Below are 18,073 nucleotides of genomic sequence, written 5' to 3' on the forward strand. Positions count from 1 at the left end.
TCAGGTAAGACTGACAGGTGAAAACCGAGCAACCAAAAGTAGTCACCTGTATCACCCATCAATGACTAGGAATATGAGAAGACCAAGTATCATCAACGCATTGGACCAAACAGAAATGTCTAACACTGTGCCTTTTAAAAGGTTAGGTGACCATCAGGTATATGTGGAAACTATTAAACACGAGTGAAATTTAGAAACACCACCTCCATGCCCTGTCACTGACCTTATGGCTGGCCCTAGACTCTCAGCCCCCCAAATGCAACTCTGGTCTCTGGCTGTCCTCTGCTATTCCCCAACACCTGGCATGGTGCCTCAGGGCTGATGGAAAAATAAATGGTCTTATGACTGGTCTTGTGATATAGCCAAAGCTTCACAGAAAATTGGCGACTCATCAGAATGTAAAGCCGTTTCCTGACCCTTACAGTTCTTTCCTAGGATCCTGGGTGGCACCGTGGGTGAAACATTGAACTGTTAGCTAAAAGACTGGTAGTTCAAACTCACCAACCTCAGGGCCAGAGAAAGGTGAAGCGGTCTGCTTCAGAAAAGGATGTACAGCCTTGGAAACTCTAGCAAGAAGTCATATTCTACCCTAGACTCGTCATACGTCAGAACCAACTCAACGGCAATGGGCTAAGGTTCTGTCCCGAGACGCTGGGTGTTGCAAATGGTTCCTGTGAATGGGTGGAGGTTTGAGTCCTTTCAGAGGTACCTCTGTTTACTACTAGAAACACACAAGCCTACAGGGATGCACACAGCATTGCCATGAGTCACCTGACACCAGCTGGTTGTGTGCAATATTCTTTTGTCTGTATCCTTCCACCTCTCATGGACATAGTGAGCAAATGGGAGGGGAGGGGAAATGCACTTAACATGCCTAGAGTGCTTTAAAAACAAAAAGACAGGGGCGGGGGTGGCATCAGGCAATAGTCTATGAAAGTTTTGTCCCTATCCCCTGAGATAACCTGTAGGCTCAGTTTTGCATTTCATATCTCATAACTTAGGGAAACGCAGTAAAGGCTTTATAAGTGGGTCATAATCACAGCCAGCTCCTCATCTCCCTGCCACAAACTCTCCAATGCCTGAATCAAAACGGAATGTCGCACACAGACCTTTGTTATTAGCCTGTTTGGTGGAGGTTATTCACTCTTTGACGTTTCCTTGAAAAGGACAAGAACAATTTGGAACATCTTTCCCTCAGCATACGGGGCTTATTTCGGATGGTGGAGGTAGAGGTCACTTTATTAATACAGCCATCAAGGAGAGCTGTCATGGCATCGATTCCTTGAAGTGCAGGAGACAAAGCCAAAAAGAGGAACTTTCAAGTCTATAAATACAGACCCAGCATTGCCCAAGCGCAGCAGCTCACCAGCAGAGCGAGCCTAAATGTAGAGCTTTGAACACACCTAAACAGAGAAATGAAAACATCTCTTTGGTAATGGAATGGATCACCATGACTAAACTGGGAATATGTGACCCTTCAGATCATAAAAAGGAAAAAAAAAAAAAAAGACTACACGAATTCCTGGCTGATGCCTCTCCAGACATATAAGATTCCATCTGTAGGTCTGATTTTCCACACCTTCTAAGGAGGAAGAAATCAAGGTACCATAATACACATTTTGAGAATAGATTTTAGTTCGGTAAAAAGAAATGTGTTTAAAAATCAAGAAAGTCAGAAAGGAAGGGGTGGATTGAAGCGTTTAACAATTGAGTTAAATCTCCGTCACTCTCCTCAATTAAGTCACAGGGAATATATATATACAAGTGGAAGATAGTCTACTCATCCTTGTGCCTTCTCTACAAAAATAAGTAATATTTTCATAATCTCATGGCTATTGTCTAGTATCAGCTAGTATTGTGACTTATTCTCTTAAACTGGGACCACCATTTTTATAGCGTCTTTCTGCATTCAACCTCGTCACCAGGAGTCCACACTTTGTCTTTGCAGCATGTATCTTTGTTTCCATCTACCATGATGACTCCAACTTCACCTACAGTCCGCAGTTCCTCCGAGTGACCCGACACAAGACAGTTCCGGATACTGAAACATCAAGGGCATATAAATTACACATTGTGATATTGGACATACCCTAAATGAATTCTTCTCAACAGTAAAATAGATACTTTAGAATATATTAAAGATATATTGACTTTCCATATATCTACAGAGCATATTTTTTCATAATAACAAAGTTTGCAGCCAGTATGGTTTGCAGCCAGTATCAAATACGAGGTCAGGTGTTCTATAAAGGGATTTCACAATGAACCTCATTCCTGTTTAATGAGCTAATCAACTCTTGTGTTGTCCAGGTAGACTACAGAAACAAATCCATAGGAATGCACATGTGTATAAGAGAGAGTTTTATATAAAGTGTAACTATACATCCCAGCCCAGTCCAGATCAAGTCCATAAATCCAATATTAGCCCATATGTCCGATACCAATCTATAAAGCCCTCTTCTGACTCATGAAACACATGCAATGACGTCAAATGCAGGATGATCATAGGCCAGTGGGTAGAAACTCTGTGGATCCAGTGGCGTTGTAAGCATCTCTGCACTGGCAGGCGTCTAAGGTGGCTCCTCCAGTTCCCAGGGCTGCATCAAGGTAGATCCATGTGGCTTCTCCTCAGGATGTCCCGCAGGAAGTAAGCAAAGAGAGATAGGGGCTCCTGCTTCCCAGAAGGAATACTGGAGTTCCCAGAATTTTCAGGAAGAAGGCCATGCCCACACAGAGGCCTCATTGACTATCATCTGATTGACAGGCTAGACTCCACCCTTAACACTCTTAATCCTCTCAAGTCCCAAATTGACACCAGATTATGTAACGACCACAACTCTTAGACTGCCAGTCACAAAATAGAAACAAGCAAGAGATGCTTAAAATAAATGCATTTGAAAACAAGTTTAGAATTTTAAGTTTGAGGCAAATTCACCTAGGACATCCCTAACTTTCAGAAGGTGGTATCTCTCCATATTTACTGAGTCTTGTCTTCTTATAAAAGAGAGATCATACAGTGTATGTCCTTATGTGTTGACTTATTTTCACTTAGTATTATGCCCCTCCAGGTCAATCCATGTTACATGTTTTGCAGACTCAACATTTTTTGTGGCTATTGAATCAAAATTTTATGTATGCACCACAATTTGCTTATGTATTTATATACTGATGAACGTATCCGTTATTTCCATTTATTTGTTATTTTGAAGAGAGCAGCAAGGAACATGTTGTTGTCAGATGCCAGCGAGTCAGTTCTGACGCATAGAGACCCGTGTACAACAGAACAACACACAACTGGTCCTGTGCATGCCTCCTGCTTGTTGTATTGGAGCTCCGTGCTCCAGCCACTGTGGCAATCCATCTCCTCAAGGCTCTCCAGAGACCTCTTTTTGGCTACTCTCACGTTTGACCAGGCATGAGGTTCTTTTCCAGAAACTGGTCTCTCCTGACAACATACCCAAAGTAGGTGGGACGAAACCCTGGCCATCCTCACCACTAAGGAGCACTCTGGCTGTACTTCTTCCAAGACAGAGTCCATAATGGGACCTGGTTGCGGTCCACAGGACTTTCGATAGTCTTCACCAGCACCGTAACTCAAAGGCAGCAATTCCTCTTTGGGCTTCCTTATTCAAAGTCCAACATTCACATGCATGTGAGGTGATTAGAAATACGATGTCAACAAAGTGGAATCCTTCCTCTTCAACAATTTAAAGCGATCTTGTGCAACCAATTCAGTCAATGCAGTGCATCCTTTGATTTCTTGACTGCTCTTCCCATGAGCATTGATTGTGGATCCAAGCAAGGCAAAAATCCCTGACCCCTGTCCACTCTTCTTCATTCATCATGATGTGCCTTGTCGGTCCAGTTGTGAGGATTTGGCTCCTTTTACAGTGAGTTGTGATTCATGTTGAAGGCTATAAGCCTGATCTTCGTCAGCAAAATTATTCTCCTCACTTTCAGCAAGCAAGGAAGTGTCATCAGATTAGTTCAGGTTCTTCCTCATCTGGCATGGCTTCGTGATGGAGCTGCACAGTGTGCAGATTGAACTAGGATGGTGGAAGGCTACAACCCTGATGCACACCTTTCTGAATTTTAAACCATGTAACACTTCCTTGTTTTGTTTGAAGACTCTCTCTCAATCCATGCACGGTTCTGCATGAGCAGAATGAGCTGTTCTGGAATTCCCACTCTTGGCAGAGCTTTCCATAATTTGTTATGATCCACACCACTGAATGCACAGTAAATAAAACACAAGTAAAGATCTTTATAATACTCTCTTCTCATAGCAACCGTATCTAAGGTTTTCAAGACTCTGCATCTTTACGGGAGCAGACAGCCTCAGCTATCTCTCAAGGAGTAACTGGTGACTTTGAATTTTTGACCTTGTGGTTAGCAGTTCAAAACCTAACCACAGTGCCTACATCACTCCTTTTGAATTTTGATACTGCTATTAATTTATGTTGAGAGATTTTTCTTTTATTTTTATTTAACTGAGCATTTTATCAGGAAAGGGTGTTGAATTTTATTGAATTCCATTGCTGCATCAATTGATATGACCATATGGTTCTTTTGCTATGTTGTGTGTGTGTGTGTGTGTGTGTGATGAATAACACTGATTGATTTTATAATGTTGAACCACCCTTGGGATCCCCATATGAATTCCACTCGAGCAAAGTATAGGATATTTTTTGTTTCTGGTTTTATGTGTTGCTGAAATATGTTGTATTATATTTTATTGAAATGCTTCGCATCTTTGCTCATGCAAGGTCTTGGTCTATATTCTCTGTGTGTGTGTGTATCAACTTTTGTTCTGAATGTTTGATAGTATTCCCAATTGTAGACATTTGGCTGGGATTTTTGTTGTTGGCATTTTTTAAAAGGTCATCTATCTTTTTTTGTAATGGACTTTTAAAAGTTTCATTTGGCTTCATTTGTGTTAGTTATGTAGGTTGTGTACGTCAAGTAATTTGTCCATTTAATACGTCATCGTAGTCATGATTGGCTTTACTTCTTGCATCGGTTGTAATGTCACTCAATTAATTTCTTAATTTGATCATTTGCCTCTTCAGGTTTGGGGGAGGATTTTGTTTTCTGTATTTTCCCATCTAATCGGTGATTTCTCTGTTTTATGGATCCATTCTAAGAACTAACTTCTGGCTTACTGATTCAGTCTATAATTTTTCTATTACATTTATATCTGTCCATCTTTTTCTGGTAGCATTTGGCTTATTTTATTAAGTTAATGGTTTTAGATCTTTATTTCAATTTTTGGCTTATTTGATTAAGTTAATGATTTTACATCTTTCTGCCTTGTTGATGTAGGCGTTTATTCATACAGCTTTCCCTGAGAGTAGTGTTCCATAGGTTTTGATATGTGTTTTCATTTTAACAATTTTTAAAGTTCGGTTTTTTACTTTTCTTATGACCCAAGAGTTTTTTAGTAGTGTATTATTTCATTTCCATGGATTTTCCCCTTATTCTTTTTCCAACTGGGGCATTTTGATGTTTTTTGTTTTTTTTGTGTTTGTTTCTTGTTGCTGTTTTTATAATACAAATAGTTCTCTTGCTGATGTCAGACAAACTGTCTGCTGGGTGGGACTCAGAAACACAGGGCTCTCAGAGTACCCTGCTTCATGTGTCATCATGACAAACACAGGGGAAGTTCCTTGTATGAAACTCCCATCAAACCTGTAGGACTGCACTTAGGAACCGATCATTTTCCGGAGTGTTGGTAACCTGGGCACATTTCCTCAAAATCACCTTGCCAACTTGTGTCACCAGGCCCAGCTCGCTCACGTTCATTTCAATGACAGCACCTTTGGTAAAACTGGCCCACATTGTACAGAGTAGGGATGAGGGCTTCTTATTAACATCAAGTATTGGTAAGCACAAGGAGGCTTTACTTTTGGGGAGTCTAACGCGCGTGCCTCCTGGAAAGGGAAGCCCATTGGTCTGATGGATCATTCATGCTTCGGTGGTTTCCATGAAAGTCATCCCCAACCAAGCAGACTTTGTAGCCACCCTTTTCCCTGCCTTCTTTTCTCTCCCATTCGAATACCTGTTAGCACTTCAGTTTCCCCAGGGCACGGACTTGGGGCAGAGGGACTTCCCGTTTTCCCTCTTTCTGTTTTGTTTAATCATGTTGGGAAATATTTTAGCTCGGGACTGTCTGCCTCTTCTACAGCAGATCGGCGGGCACTGCGCCTTGTGGGACCTCCTCGTCATTCTTTCGTTTGGGGGTTCTCTTTGCATGCAGCGTGACAGTCTTTTACATTTGTATTTTCTCAGCGTGACGCTGCTTATGATAGAGCTTGGCCTTCAGACCAGTCATCGTGGTTGCCTGCTTTGAACGTCCATAAGCCTATAGACGTTGCTTCTTTCTCTTTTGCTCATGGTAGTCCCACAACACTGTGTTTGTAACCCAATACATTCCGTCTGTGGCATGGTGAGGGCAGCAAAGCCACCAGACCCAGGTCCGGGGGGCAATAAACCACTCCACTTTCAGGTCCTGGAGAGCCATGAGCCAACTCCAAGCAGCCCACAGTAGGAAAGAACCCCTTACTCTTCCTGTTGTTAATTTCTAGCTTTATAGCATGAGGGTCAGAGAGGATGGGTCGCATGATTTCAGTCTCTTAAATTGTGAGGCTTGTTTTGTGTCCTTACATATGATCTAGTCAGGAAAATAATAATTCATGTGTACTGAAAAAATGTGTACTCTTCTGACCCTATGAATGTCCTTTGGTTCCAATTGGCCAATGATTTTATTTACATTTCAATGTCTATACTTAAAACCCACAGCTATCAACGCAACTCTGACTCATAATGGCCCTCTTCTACAGAGTAGAATGGCTCCATAGCGTTTCCCAGGCTGGAGACCTTCATGGAAGCAGAGTGCTACATCTTTCTCCCCTGGGTTTGGCGGGTGGATCAAAGCCGCCTACCTTTTGCTTAGTAATCGATTGCTCGGCCACTGTGCCATGTCCTTCCTGTTCCGTCATGAACTTACATGATGTCTTCATGTCTTTCCTGATCTCTATACATAGTCTGCTATAATTGAAAGGGGCATCTTGAAGTCCCCTTTAGTGGGGAGTTGTCGATTTCTCCTTTCATAGTAGAATCTGATTCAATATATGGTAGTGCACTGCTGTCAGATGCAGAACAGCTGCCATCAAATTGGCTCCAACCTATAATTTCTATATCTTCCTGCTGGACTGGCCTTTTTATTAGTATGCAATGCCCTTCTTCACTCTTGCAATAAATTCTGATGTAAAGTGTATTGTAACCCCTGCTCTTTTCTTTGCTTTTGCATACTGATTTCATGGACTATCTTTCCCCATTTCCTTACCTTGTTGTGGTGGTGTATGTCTAATGTGTGTTTCTTACAGGCTGCAAAAGGAGAATCATGTTTCGTCCATGTTGCCACCCTCTGCCTTTTGGCTTTGACCATTTACAATTAAGATTATTACTGAAAATGAAGTGTCGATCTTCCCATGTTGCTATTGGCTTTCTAGTGTTTTGTAATTTCTTTTGTTTGTCTTTTAATTCTGACAGTTCTGTCGTTGTATTTGGGTGTTGTTTGTCATGAGCCTTTTTGTCAACTTCCTTCTTTGCTTCCGACTGTTTCTTCCTGTTTCTTGTTTCTTTCATTAGTGCCACCACATGTTATGTTACACAACTTACACTCGCAGCGTTTAGCAAATGAATACGGGTTACAATACAAACATAATAAATCCATTCTCTGCTACTGCCTCCACAATTTCTGATGGTGGATCTCCCTTAGCATCTTCTACTTTGCTGCACAACTTCTTGTTGTTTGATGCTTTCAAGTCTGTTCCAAATCATAGCCACCCCAGACTCCACAAAATGAAACACTGCCTGTCCTGCGCCATCCTCAATTGCTCTATGTTTAGCCCACTGTTACAGCCTCCATGTCAAACCATCTTTCAGAAGATCTCCCTCTTTTATCCACGGTCCCTCTCCTTGACCGAGCATGATGTCCTTCTGACATGTTCAGAGTACAAGAGATGGAGTCTCCCCATCCATGCCTGTAAAGAGATTCTGGTTGTACTTCTTCCAAGACAGATCTCTTTGTTGTTTTGCCAGCCCATGGTACTTTCAATATCCTTGGCCAGCACCAAAATTCAAATGCATTGATTCTTCTTCAGTCTTCCTTATTCAGTGTCCAATTTTCACATGCATATGATGGGATTGAAAATACCATGGCTTAGGTAAGGTGCATCTTAATCCTCAAAGTAACATCCTTACTTCTCAACACTTCAACGATGTCTTGTGCAGCAGAGTTACCCAATGCAATGTATCATTCAATCTCTTGACAGCTGCTTCCATGAGCATTGATTGTGGATCCACGCAAGACAGCATCCTTGACTTCAATCTTTTCTCCACTTTTCATGATGTTAACCAATTGGTCCAATTGTGAGAATTTTGGTCTTTTTTACATTGATTTGTAATCAGTGCTGGAGGTTTCAAATCTTGATCTTCATCAGCAATTGCTTCAAATTCTCCTCACTTTCAGCAAGCAAGGGTTGTGTCATCTGCTTATCTGGGGTTGTTAATCAGTCTTCCTCCAATTCTGATGCCACATTCTTCTTCATATAAGCTAGCATCTCTTATGATTTGCTCAACATACAGATTGACGAAGAATGGGTCCTGATTTTAACCCATGTAGTGTTCCCTTTTTCTGTTCGTACAACTGCTCTTGACTCACATAAAGGTTCCACATGTGCAGAATGAAGTGTTCTGGAGTTCCCATTTTTTCCCAAGGCTTATCCGTACATACCCCACAGTCGCTTGTCAGCCTTGGGCTAAGATCAAGTGTGATGATATACAACATAGACTATTCATTTACTTTGTAAGTCTTCTTACAAACTCGATGTAGTACTGTTTGGGGGATTCAAGTAATTTAGTTTATTTTCTCAGAGTATTATATTCGTACCTGATCCTTATGATTGCTCATGATGTTTCCTTTATTTTTTAATATCTCTCTAGTATTTTTGTTTGTTTGTTTAGAAAGGAGTATTTACACAATGCTCTCGCATTTCCATTTGGAATATTTCATTGAGTAATACTTCCAGAGCTGCTCTGGTTGTGACAAATTCCCAAAGCTTCTGCTTGTTGGGGAATATCTTGGCTTCCTTTTCACTTTTGAATGACAATGTTGCTGAATAAAGAATCTTTGATAGGCTCCCCCATCAGTATGTATATGTGTGTATATATATATAGTTTCTGGGGATATTAATATTTGTTCTTATGATCCATTTTTGATCTATTTTTCTCGTGATCTATTGTTCCTTTCAGAATTCTCTTTGGTTTTCAAGAATTTTATTAGAATGTAGCATGGGGTTGATCTTTTGTGTCTCTTTTCATTGAGATTTAGGTAATTTCCCATATATGCAAGCTGGTTCTCTGCTCAGATCTGGGGAATTGTCTCTGATTGTCTCTTGGGGAAACCATTTCTATACCTTTAGTGTTGTCATGTTGCTCTGGGACTTGAATAATTCTAATGTTAGATTTCTTCATTGAATCTCATATTTCCCTTTGGTTTGTTTACTTTTCTTGATTCTTTTCTCTTAAGACTTGATAGGTTCAGATACTTTGTCTTCTAGCTCATTTGTCCTATCCTCAATCTGTTTGACACTCTCATTCGGTGTTTACCTCTATCCCTTTAAAAAAAAATTTTTTTTCTTATTTTCCAATAGCTCTGTGTATTTTTGCTGTTTTGTTTTCACTGCTGTCCATTCCCACGTTGAATCACTTGTTTTGTACATCATGCCTTACAAATTGTTCTTGATCTTGGGTCACTTTGTTATTTGTGGGGGTTTTGTTCTGTTTTTTTCCTTTACAGTTTGTATTTTTGTTTTTGTGGGGAAGTGTTTTGATTGGACAGCCTGGTATACAGGGGCTAAATGCCTGGCTGTGAACCCAAGACCCTGGTCTGTACCCATCAACCACTATACAGTACAAAGGTGCAGCAGCCTGCCTGCATAAGAACTCCCAGTCCTGGAAACGCCACTTGGCCGCTCTGCTCCGCCTCATAGGGTGACAGTCAGAGTCAGAACCAGCCCAGCAACAGGAACTTGGTTTCTTCTCCTAAAAACCATGACAGGAGACTCTTATCATTAATTTTTTTCAGGGCTGATTCAGGACGTCTGGGTCTTGATTCCTGAAATTCAGTATGAATGCACTGGTGCGTAGAGCTGTAGCTACTGGAGGATGCAGATTTGACTGGTTTGGCGTTCTCTTCAGGGCTTGCTGTCGTGGGCAGTCCTACCAAGTGTAGCATTGTTTCCTTCTGGGCCATGTGCACCCCACCCCCCCAGTCTGAAATACTCCCTCTACCCCGGGGCCCTTGCTGTCCATCCCTGCCTGAATTCCCATCCCAGGGTCACCCCTCACTTCCTTGCTTGACCACTTCCTCACCTTCCCTCCTTTGCTTAGTTCCCTGGCTGGGCTTTTATCCCACCCTGTTGTAAATGGTGATATGGAGCTAGCACCCCTAACATTAGCAGGCAGGGGTTTCCGGCTTCCTGGCCACTCCTGCCCCTCTTCTCCGAAGCTTCTGGACTCACCCCCACTTTCCAGCACCTCAGCTGCCATGTGGAGTTCTGAGATCTCAGTGTGTGTGTATTTTGTGTGCATAGTTGAATGGGCTCATTGCAGGGGAAATGAATGGGGGCATTCACTTCGCCATGGTGCTCTGCCGCACCTGGTTTTCATTGAAGCTCAGCCAGACTGTGGTAGAACTTGAGCAGATGTGACCTTTAATGCTATCAACAGAGACCTCTGCCTAATCACAGTTGGATGAAAGAAGAACAGCTGGCCAACACAACTGAGACTCTATTGAGAATTTACCAAAGATTTATTTACCGTCTGCCCCATAGGTGGAGATATGAGCCACCTATTGAGGAGGACAGACGGCAGCACGGAGTCACACACGTTACTGTCTTTCTTTTGTGTCCTTTTCTATGTAAATAGTCCCCATGCCAACCTCTGCCAGCGTTGATTCCAATTCTAAGTGATCCCACAGGACAAAGTAGAATTGCCCCATGTGGTTTCCAGAGCTGTGCTATTTATGGAGGCTGACTGCCACCTTTTTTTCCCCAGGGGAACCCTGCTGGGTTTGATCTGCTGACCCCTCATTTAGCAGCCTGGGGTTTGAACCGATGTGCCCGTGGTTCTTTTATGTAAAGAACACTCTTCTGTCAATCAGAGGATCAAGATTTTAGTTCTAGCTTTGCCCTACATCATATGCTCTTCCTTCCTTTCTGGCTGCTCTCAGTGATGTCGGATGTTTCCTGCAAGCTCTCATTGATTTATTTCTATGGAAGCAAAGAACAAACGCAGTGCAAACGGTGACTTCAGCTGCTTTTACGTACTCCTTTCGTTGGGAGCAATACTAATGGGTCTGGATTAGATCTTTGCCTTCTGTGCGGACACCACAGGAAGATAAAGTCATCCACACATAGATTTCACTGTCAAGCAGCTGTACTCCTTCCCTCCCCGCCCCCACCCCACCGCACCACCCATTCCCACGCGCAGCACGCCAGCACAGGGTTTCCAGTACTTTGTACGTCGTGCAGGAGCAGATAGCCTCGAGGTTTTCCCTCGGAGTTGCTGGTGGGTTTGAACTTCCGACCTTCGGGTCAACAGTTTAACACTTACCCAAAAGTGCCACCAAAGGCCCTTTCGGGTCACCTCTAAGTCTCATAGCTTGGCACCTACGAATTCACTGCCTCGCCCTTTGTCTTCATCCTGCTCTTTCCCGTGTCGACCAAGGATAACTTCTCATCTTCCTAATTCCCTGATCCAGGCTTGTGTTCCTTTACCTGCAACGTTAACTGAGGAGTGATTTCCTAGTTATGGTCTCCAACTGCAGTGCGGCCCAGCGCCCCTGCGAGAATGATCGTGCCCCCAAGTTGTGTTACCATATTATTCCCCTTTCCCAAATCTTGACGGTTTCACACTAAATCTTGGGCAACTGAACCATTGTTACCATTTGGGAAGGGATAGTTCTTTGATGATATTTCAATAGCATTACCTTCCTTCTGCCTCCAATTGTAATGAGCCAAGAAATCTGCAGATGTTATCAGTGGGCCCCTGAAGAAGCAAAATTGTCCACTCTAGGGAAGCACTGTTTTCCAAGGACAGCCGAAGATCTCTACTAAGTGTAAATTTCTCAAATTTCTCTTGTCCCTGTTCTATTTATTCCAAAATCCATTTGGATCGCTTCAATTAGAAAAACGCAACGGTTATTTGGGAATTTCCCTTTGCCCTCGCTGCAAGTGGTCTGCCTTCTATACTCTTTCAATGGTCGATTTACTTCTAGATAAGTCACCCATAGCGTGGAGTCTGCTAGGATTAAGTCCATGTCTTCATGTCCTCATTTCGCTTTGCTGACATTTCTTTTCAACATCCTTCGTGGTCTTTCTTCCTCTTCCCTTGGCTCAAATACTGATACCCTTCAGTTCTATCTTCGGTCTGTAATTGTATTCACAACGCCCACTCCTGCTAGCCGTCCGCTCCTTTTGCTTCATTCAGTGTAACCTTGATCACCACCTCCCCTGCCCCAAGTCTGTGTCCCAGTATGACCCCTCTTCGGAACCAGGAACTAGTTCTTCCAACTAACAAGACCCTACATTATAGCCCACAGACACATCCAAGTCCATAGGCCTCCTTCTGAGACTAAACGTTTCCTTTCATATTATCTTTTTAATCAAGCCCAGGATGGCACACCCACATGTCCAAAGAGGAATGGCACAATCTCTCTCATATGTCGTACAGCTTGTGTGTAAATCTGTTTCCTCTTTTCTTTCCTCATTGCTCTGTCCTTGACCCCAAGGTATCTGACTGCCTTGCCTCCAGTCTGTCTTTCCTCCGGTCCATCCTCACCATTCTATCCCCTTGAAACATTACGCTGGCCATAAATCCTCTCACTGCCTATTATTTAAATGTCATAGTATAGTATGCAGAATCTTCACAAGCTACTTGTCCCATCTACACTTTCTCTGTGCACACCTACACAGAAGTCACTCCAACACATCCATTAGTCACTAATGTGTTCTCTGTGGCTCTCAGTCAAGGCGCAGCCAGGAAACTGAAGCCAGAGAGGTGTTTCAACAGAGAGAATTCATTAAAGGAAGTAAACAGGTGCTCCAAAATTTTTAAACGAAACACAAAACCCACTGCCATATGGTTCATTCTGGTGCTTAGTGACCATCTCTGTGCTCTCTAAGACTAAATCGTTACAAGGAGCAGCTGGTGGGTTTGAACCACAGACTTTGGGGTTGCAGTCCTACATCTATCTCACAGGTCCCTCAGGGCACTTAACTCAGAAACAATCACTGCAAAAAGCCATCCACGCGGCGCTGAGGAATTACAGAGAAGACAAAATTAACAGAAACTGGAAACTTATAGTCTGGGTGGCATAGTGGGGTGTGTTTTCGGTGTCCCACAGTCACAATCTTGAAAACCCACAGGGACAGTCCTACCCTGTCCGATCTGGGCTCGCCATGGGGCAGAACCAAGTGCACGGCAGTAGGTTGGCGTGAGAAGCTTGGAGAAGAGACACCAGATACCGGACCCTGTCCTTCTGGTGGCTGCTAACTCGAAGTAACAAACCAATGCCCTGCCGTCCCGTCTAGTGTGTTCCACTCATACTTCCAAAGTGCGGAGCAGGAACGCCATGGAGCTGAAGCCTCTAGGGCAGAGAGATGCTGCCCAGGGGCTCAATGAACTTGACGGTGGCAAAGGAGCTAGCTCTGAAGAGTGCTCAGCATGGCAACCGAATGCTGCCCTTGGGATGGAGGGCTGTAGCGGAGGCCAGGGGAGTGGGGAGAGCAACCAGAGGAGATGGAAATTTCTCATTTCCTCCTCTGGCCTTCCCTGTCCCTTGGAGTTCCCCCATTGTGGATCTAGGTGACTTTTTGCTGGGTTCCAGCCTCAACATCAGAAAGGGACATTTAAGAGCCAATAGACAATTGCTTTAACACTCATCAAAATGAACTTCTCCTTCGCTTGATTTTGCTCTTATAATCCGCTCCATCCGTGATGCTGTTTCTATGAGTATCTGCCTCGTGTCCACCTATAACCTCCTCCCTATCATCTTTCCTAATCTTCTCAAGCATAAGTATTAAAAATCATCTGCGTTCCCCAGGGCCATTTACAATAGTCCCTTCATAGTCTTGTCACATTTGGTCCTAATTATTACTGTATATGTGTGAGGGCTTGTTTCCCACCAGGCGTGGAGTTCCTTTCACGCAGATAGAGTTACACCATGAAGTCTCGCAGGGTGCCTGGCACACAAGAGATGCTGGTTAAGATGGATAGCGTTCATATGGTCATTTTCACTTAATATTTGATCATTTCTAATATATATATATATATATCTTCTTAACTGGATTTGAACTCCATGGAGCAGAAATCATGTTTTATGCTTCTTTTGTTTTCCTCAGGGCATATATGGTTCAGAATCCACTCAGCAACCTGGGGTTTTTATTATCGTTGATGTTGTTTGGTTTAGATCCAGGTTTGAAATGCTGAATGATATCTGTCACCCACCTGGTTTATTCATTAGCCACTACAATTTGGGGTCAAAATGACACAAAGGTGGAGCAGGTAGTTAATTATAGCAGGTGAACTCTATAGTTAGATGTAGGTGTACTTGTAGCACCTGTATCTCATGGTGAGAGTGGTGCAGATACCAAAGGACTATGTTTTTTAAAGGTATACACAATCAAGAGATCAGATGTAGATGTTTTATAGTGAAGTCTAAAGACGTGAAATAAAACCCAGGTTTCTCTTTTTCCTGTTAATCTTTTATATGAAATGTATTTCCCCAGCTCAGGAGAGTATTAATCCTGGACTACATCTGCTCTCTGTATATTTACTGATTTGCTCACAGCCAGCAAAATCCACTAGAAGATTATTTAAATTTAAGAAGAGTAACAAATGTTAACTTAATCACCAGCTTCTTTTAAAAAAAGACATGTTCAATAACTGATTTACATTCAGGTCGAAGAAGAAAAAAATCACTTTTTTTCCAAGAGAGGAGATATTTAATTAACTATTGATTCCTTCTCAATTATTCAAGGCAAGCAATTATCGATATTGATGGGACAGATATTTCCGTACCTGTAGTGCACAAATGAAAGGAAATATCCCATTCAGCAATCCTCTGCCTGGAACAAGAAATGCTGAGAATTTTTAACTTTAAATGGAAGCAGTTATTTGGACCTGCTTATCCCAGGTTGCCCCAATTAAGCAGAGATTTCTGAAGTGTAAGCAAAGCCAAATCCTCAAAACCTATATATGCTTCGCAAATTAACAACAAAAAAAGGTAACACGGGGGCGGGGGCGACACACGTATCAGTTGTGACCATTGGGCTCGCCGCTTGGCGTTTGTCAATGTCACCTGACAGGGAGAGATCCTGCTATTTTAAAGCCCCTGGCACATAAAGTGCTCTAATTCAGGTCGAATAGTCAGGATTTCTAATCCGCCTAGGGGAAGGCAGCTTGTGTAATCTTTAGAACTTCTTGTGCATCAATGTGTCAAGCTTGAAAGGTGTAATAGGCCTTAAGACATTCACTTCTGACATTTGCAGATAAGATGGCTACACTTGAGACTTACACCACTCTGTTACCAAAACCGTGCTAGAGGTCAAGCAGGACTTGTTGAGGAGGGAGGAAGAGCGGGTCCTGTGTACAGCACCGGGGTATTGGCATTGTCTCTCCCACCGCCATCTTGTCTCTGTTCATTTACACTCAGGACGTTCACGTGTGTGTGCAAGAAGCTTCTTTGGAAGGTGATGGGATTTATGGAAATGAATGGACTAGGCAAGATTTTCCACTCAGCTATTACTTGGAGGGTGGGAGTTATTTGTAAAACTACTTCGCACTAAACGAGAAGGTATATGTGAGAGAGTGAGTGTATGTATTTGATTTGCACGGGACTTTGACTCCTGGTGGGATTTGGCCATGACATTCGTTTTAATTGAAAAATGCTGTACTTTATATGAAACGACCTTTCCTGCTCTGCCCCAGTCCTCTTCTGGAGTGGTTCTGGGTGTTTAATGCTTAAGCAGCATCTGGTGCTGGGAAGTGTTCTTGGCTCTTTTACTCTTTGCTGTTGTTTTAATTTCCCTGGGTTCTATTTAACATTCTGCTAAATCAGTGAAACCTTGATTATCGAAAAGAATAGGAGACATGGAATTAATGAGGATAACCAGAATTTTGAAAAGATAAGGAATTACTAAATGGGGGGAAGTTACATGGTGAAGGCCATGAAAGAATTTTAGTATGTGGAAATGCTTGTCTGGATTTAGTCAAAGTCTTTTTTTTTTTTAAGCGAATTGATGGGTACAATGACATTTTGGTAATCAAGGTTTCACCAGTTGTATTTATGTCTAATTCCGGGAAGCCAAGTTAACCGTGGGCTCTATTTTCCCATGTTTATAAGATGGAAAGAATCCCAGTAGGCTGTCCTAACGTGCCTGCTGAACCTCATAGCCTCAGGTCCTGCTGCCGCCTGCCAGAACATGCTGCTTTCAGGGTCCCGGAGGGTCCCTGCTGACCCCTAACCACAGGCGTGCCATGGCTGGGACGCTGGCCTGGGAGAATGGCCCGCCCTTCAGAGGTTCTGGTCATTTTAGCACTCCTACTTTTCATTGTACTCACCGCTCATTTGGCCTCTAAAGTCCACATTCCTGTATCTGGCACTTGCCCTTCAAAAAGCCAGGAGGTCCCACCAGGTCCCACTTCCACGAGAAGATAGTGCCAACCCAGCAGTATCAACCACACTAGCTTGTGTTCCATGGCCTGAAGTGGACAACGGGAACATCCAAGATTGTAAGGTTGGGGGGGAGGGGGGGAGGGAGGGGAGAAAATCTATACAACAGGGACTAATATAAAATACAAAGGCAGCAAACTACATGTGTTTGGAAATGGGAGTCACGGGCTGAGTTTGTTGGAGGGGAGGGAGAGCGGGAGATCGATCGAGATGTTTCTCTTTTTTAAGCTGAAAACACGATGTACTTAAATTGATTCTGCCTTTCTTCCCCGCACCCCCACCCTCCCCCTCCCCCTCCTGCTACAGCGAATGTCTGCGACAACGAGCTTCTGCACTGCCAGAACGGAGGGACGTGCCACAACAACGTGCGCTGCCAGTGCCCGGAGGCGTACACGGGCATCCTCTGCGAGAAGCTGCGGTGCCAGGAGGCGGGCAGCTGCGGCGCGGACTCGGGCCAGGCCGCGCTCCGGCCGGGCTCCGCGGAGCCGCTGCTGCTGCTGCTGCTGCTGCTGCTGCTGCCACCGCTGCTGGCCGCCCTGCTGGGGACAGCCGGGCCCCTGGCCATCTAGGCCCCGCGTGCGGCCAGCGGACTGGCCATGCGGCAAGCCTTTGCCACTCACATAGGAAACACACGCAGACATCCCCCTGCCCCCCACTCCAACCCAGTGTACAAAGGACGAAGGCCTGACTGTACTAAGCCATATCTGTCGACCGTGGACTGCTGATTTGGAGACTCCAGAGGAGGTGGCCGCTGGGGATGGGATCGCAGCTGCAGAGCTGAGTGTGGATTGGGAAGGCTGGACAGCCCCCACCCCAACCAGGAAAGACAGACGCCCAAAACCCGTCAACCAACCCACTGAGAAACAGTTGCTACTCTTTGGTGGCGTGCCCCGCGTGGACCACTCTGCCCAGTGCGTGGACCCAGCACATGGACGCGTTCTTGACTGTCCGCGCATCGTGGCCATAACGGAATCTGATACAGGCTGCCACACTGGCCTGCTGCCGTCCCCGAATGCCCTCCGACCTGTGCTTTAGTGGACGTTGCTCTGTCACCCTTGTCGGTTCCAAGAGTTCTGTGTCTGATGTGAGTGATGCACCTGTGTACCGGCCCCTCCCCGCAGAGCTCAAGCCAGTCCCCGCCCCTGACGTCTTCGCAGCACCGCGACACCCCAGGGCGAGCACCCGCCCGCCCTACCAGAGTGGCTATCGAAAAACAGAAAGAAAACAAACCAACAAAAAGAAAGTGTATCTATCCTTTTGTATTCAAATGAA

At 44.0% G+C, this 18,073-nt stretch overlaps 1 protein-coding gene and 1 pseudogene across 1 annotated transcript in view; one reads left to right on the top strand and one right to left on the bottom strand.

The window, feature by feature from the left end:
- The window catches only part of NTNG1 (netrin G1), a 407,388-nt gene extending 390,018 nt beyond the window's left edge, over positions 1 to 17,370 (top strand). The window contains exon 7 of the mRNA XM_075540266.1: positions 17,108 to 17,370. Within this exon, the coding sequence (XP_075396381.1) occupies positions 17,108 to 17,370 (263 nt within the window). The remainder of the gene's footprint in view (positions 1 to 17,107) is intronic.
- On the bottom strand, positions 5,683 to 6,430 carry LOC142429188 (ribosome biogenesis protein NSA2 homolog pseudogene; annotated as a pseudogene).
- Positions 17,371 to 18,073: the final 703 nt, after the last annotated feature.

The sequence above is a fragment of the Tenrec ecaudatus genome, chromosome 1 (assembly GCF_050624435.1).
Source record: "Tenrec ecaudatus isolate mTenEca1 chromosome 1, mTenEca1.hap1, whole genome shotgun sequence".
NCBI lineage: Eukaryota > Metazoa > Chordata > Mammalia > Afrosoricida > Tenrecidae > Tenrec > Tenrec ecaudatus.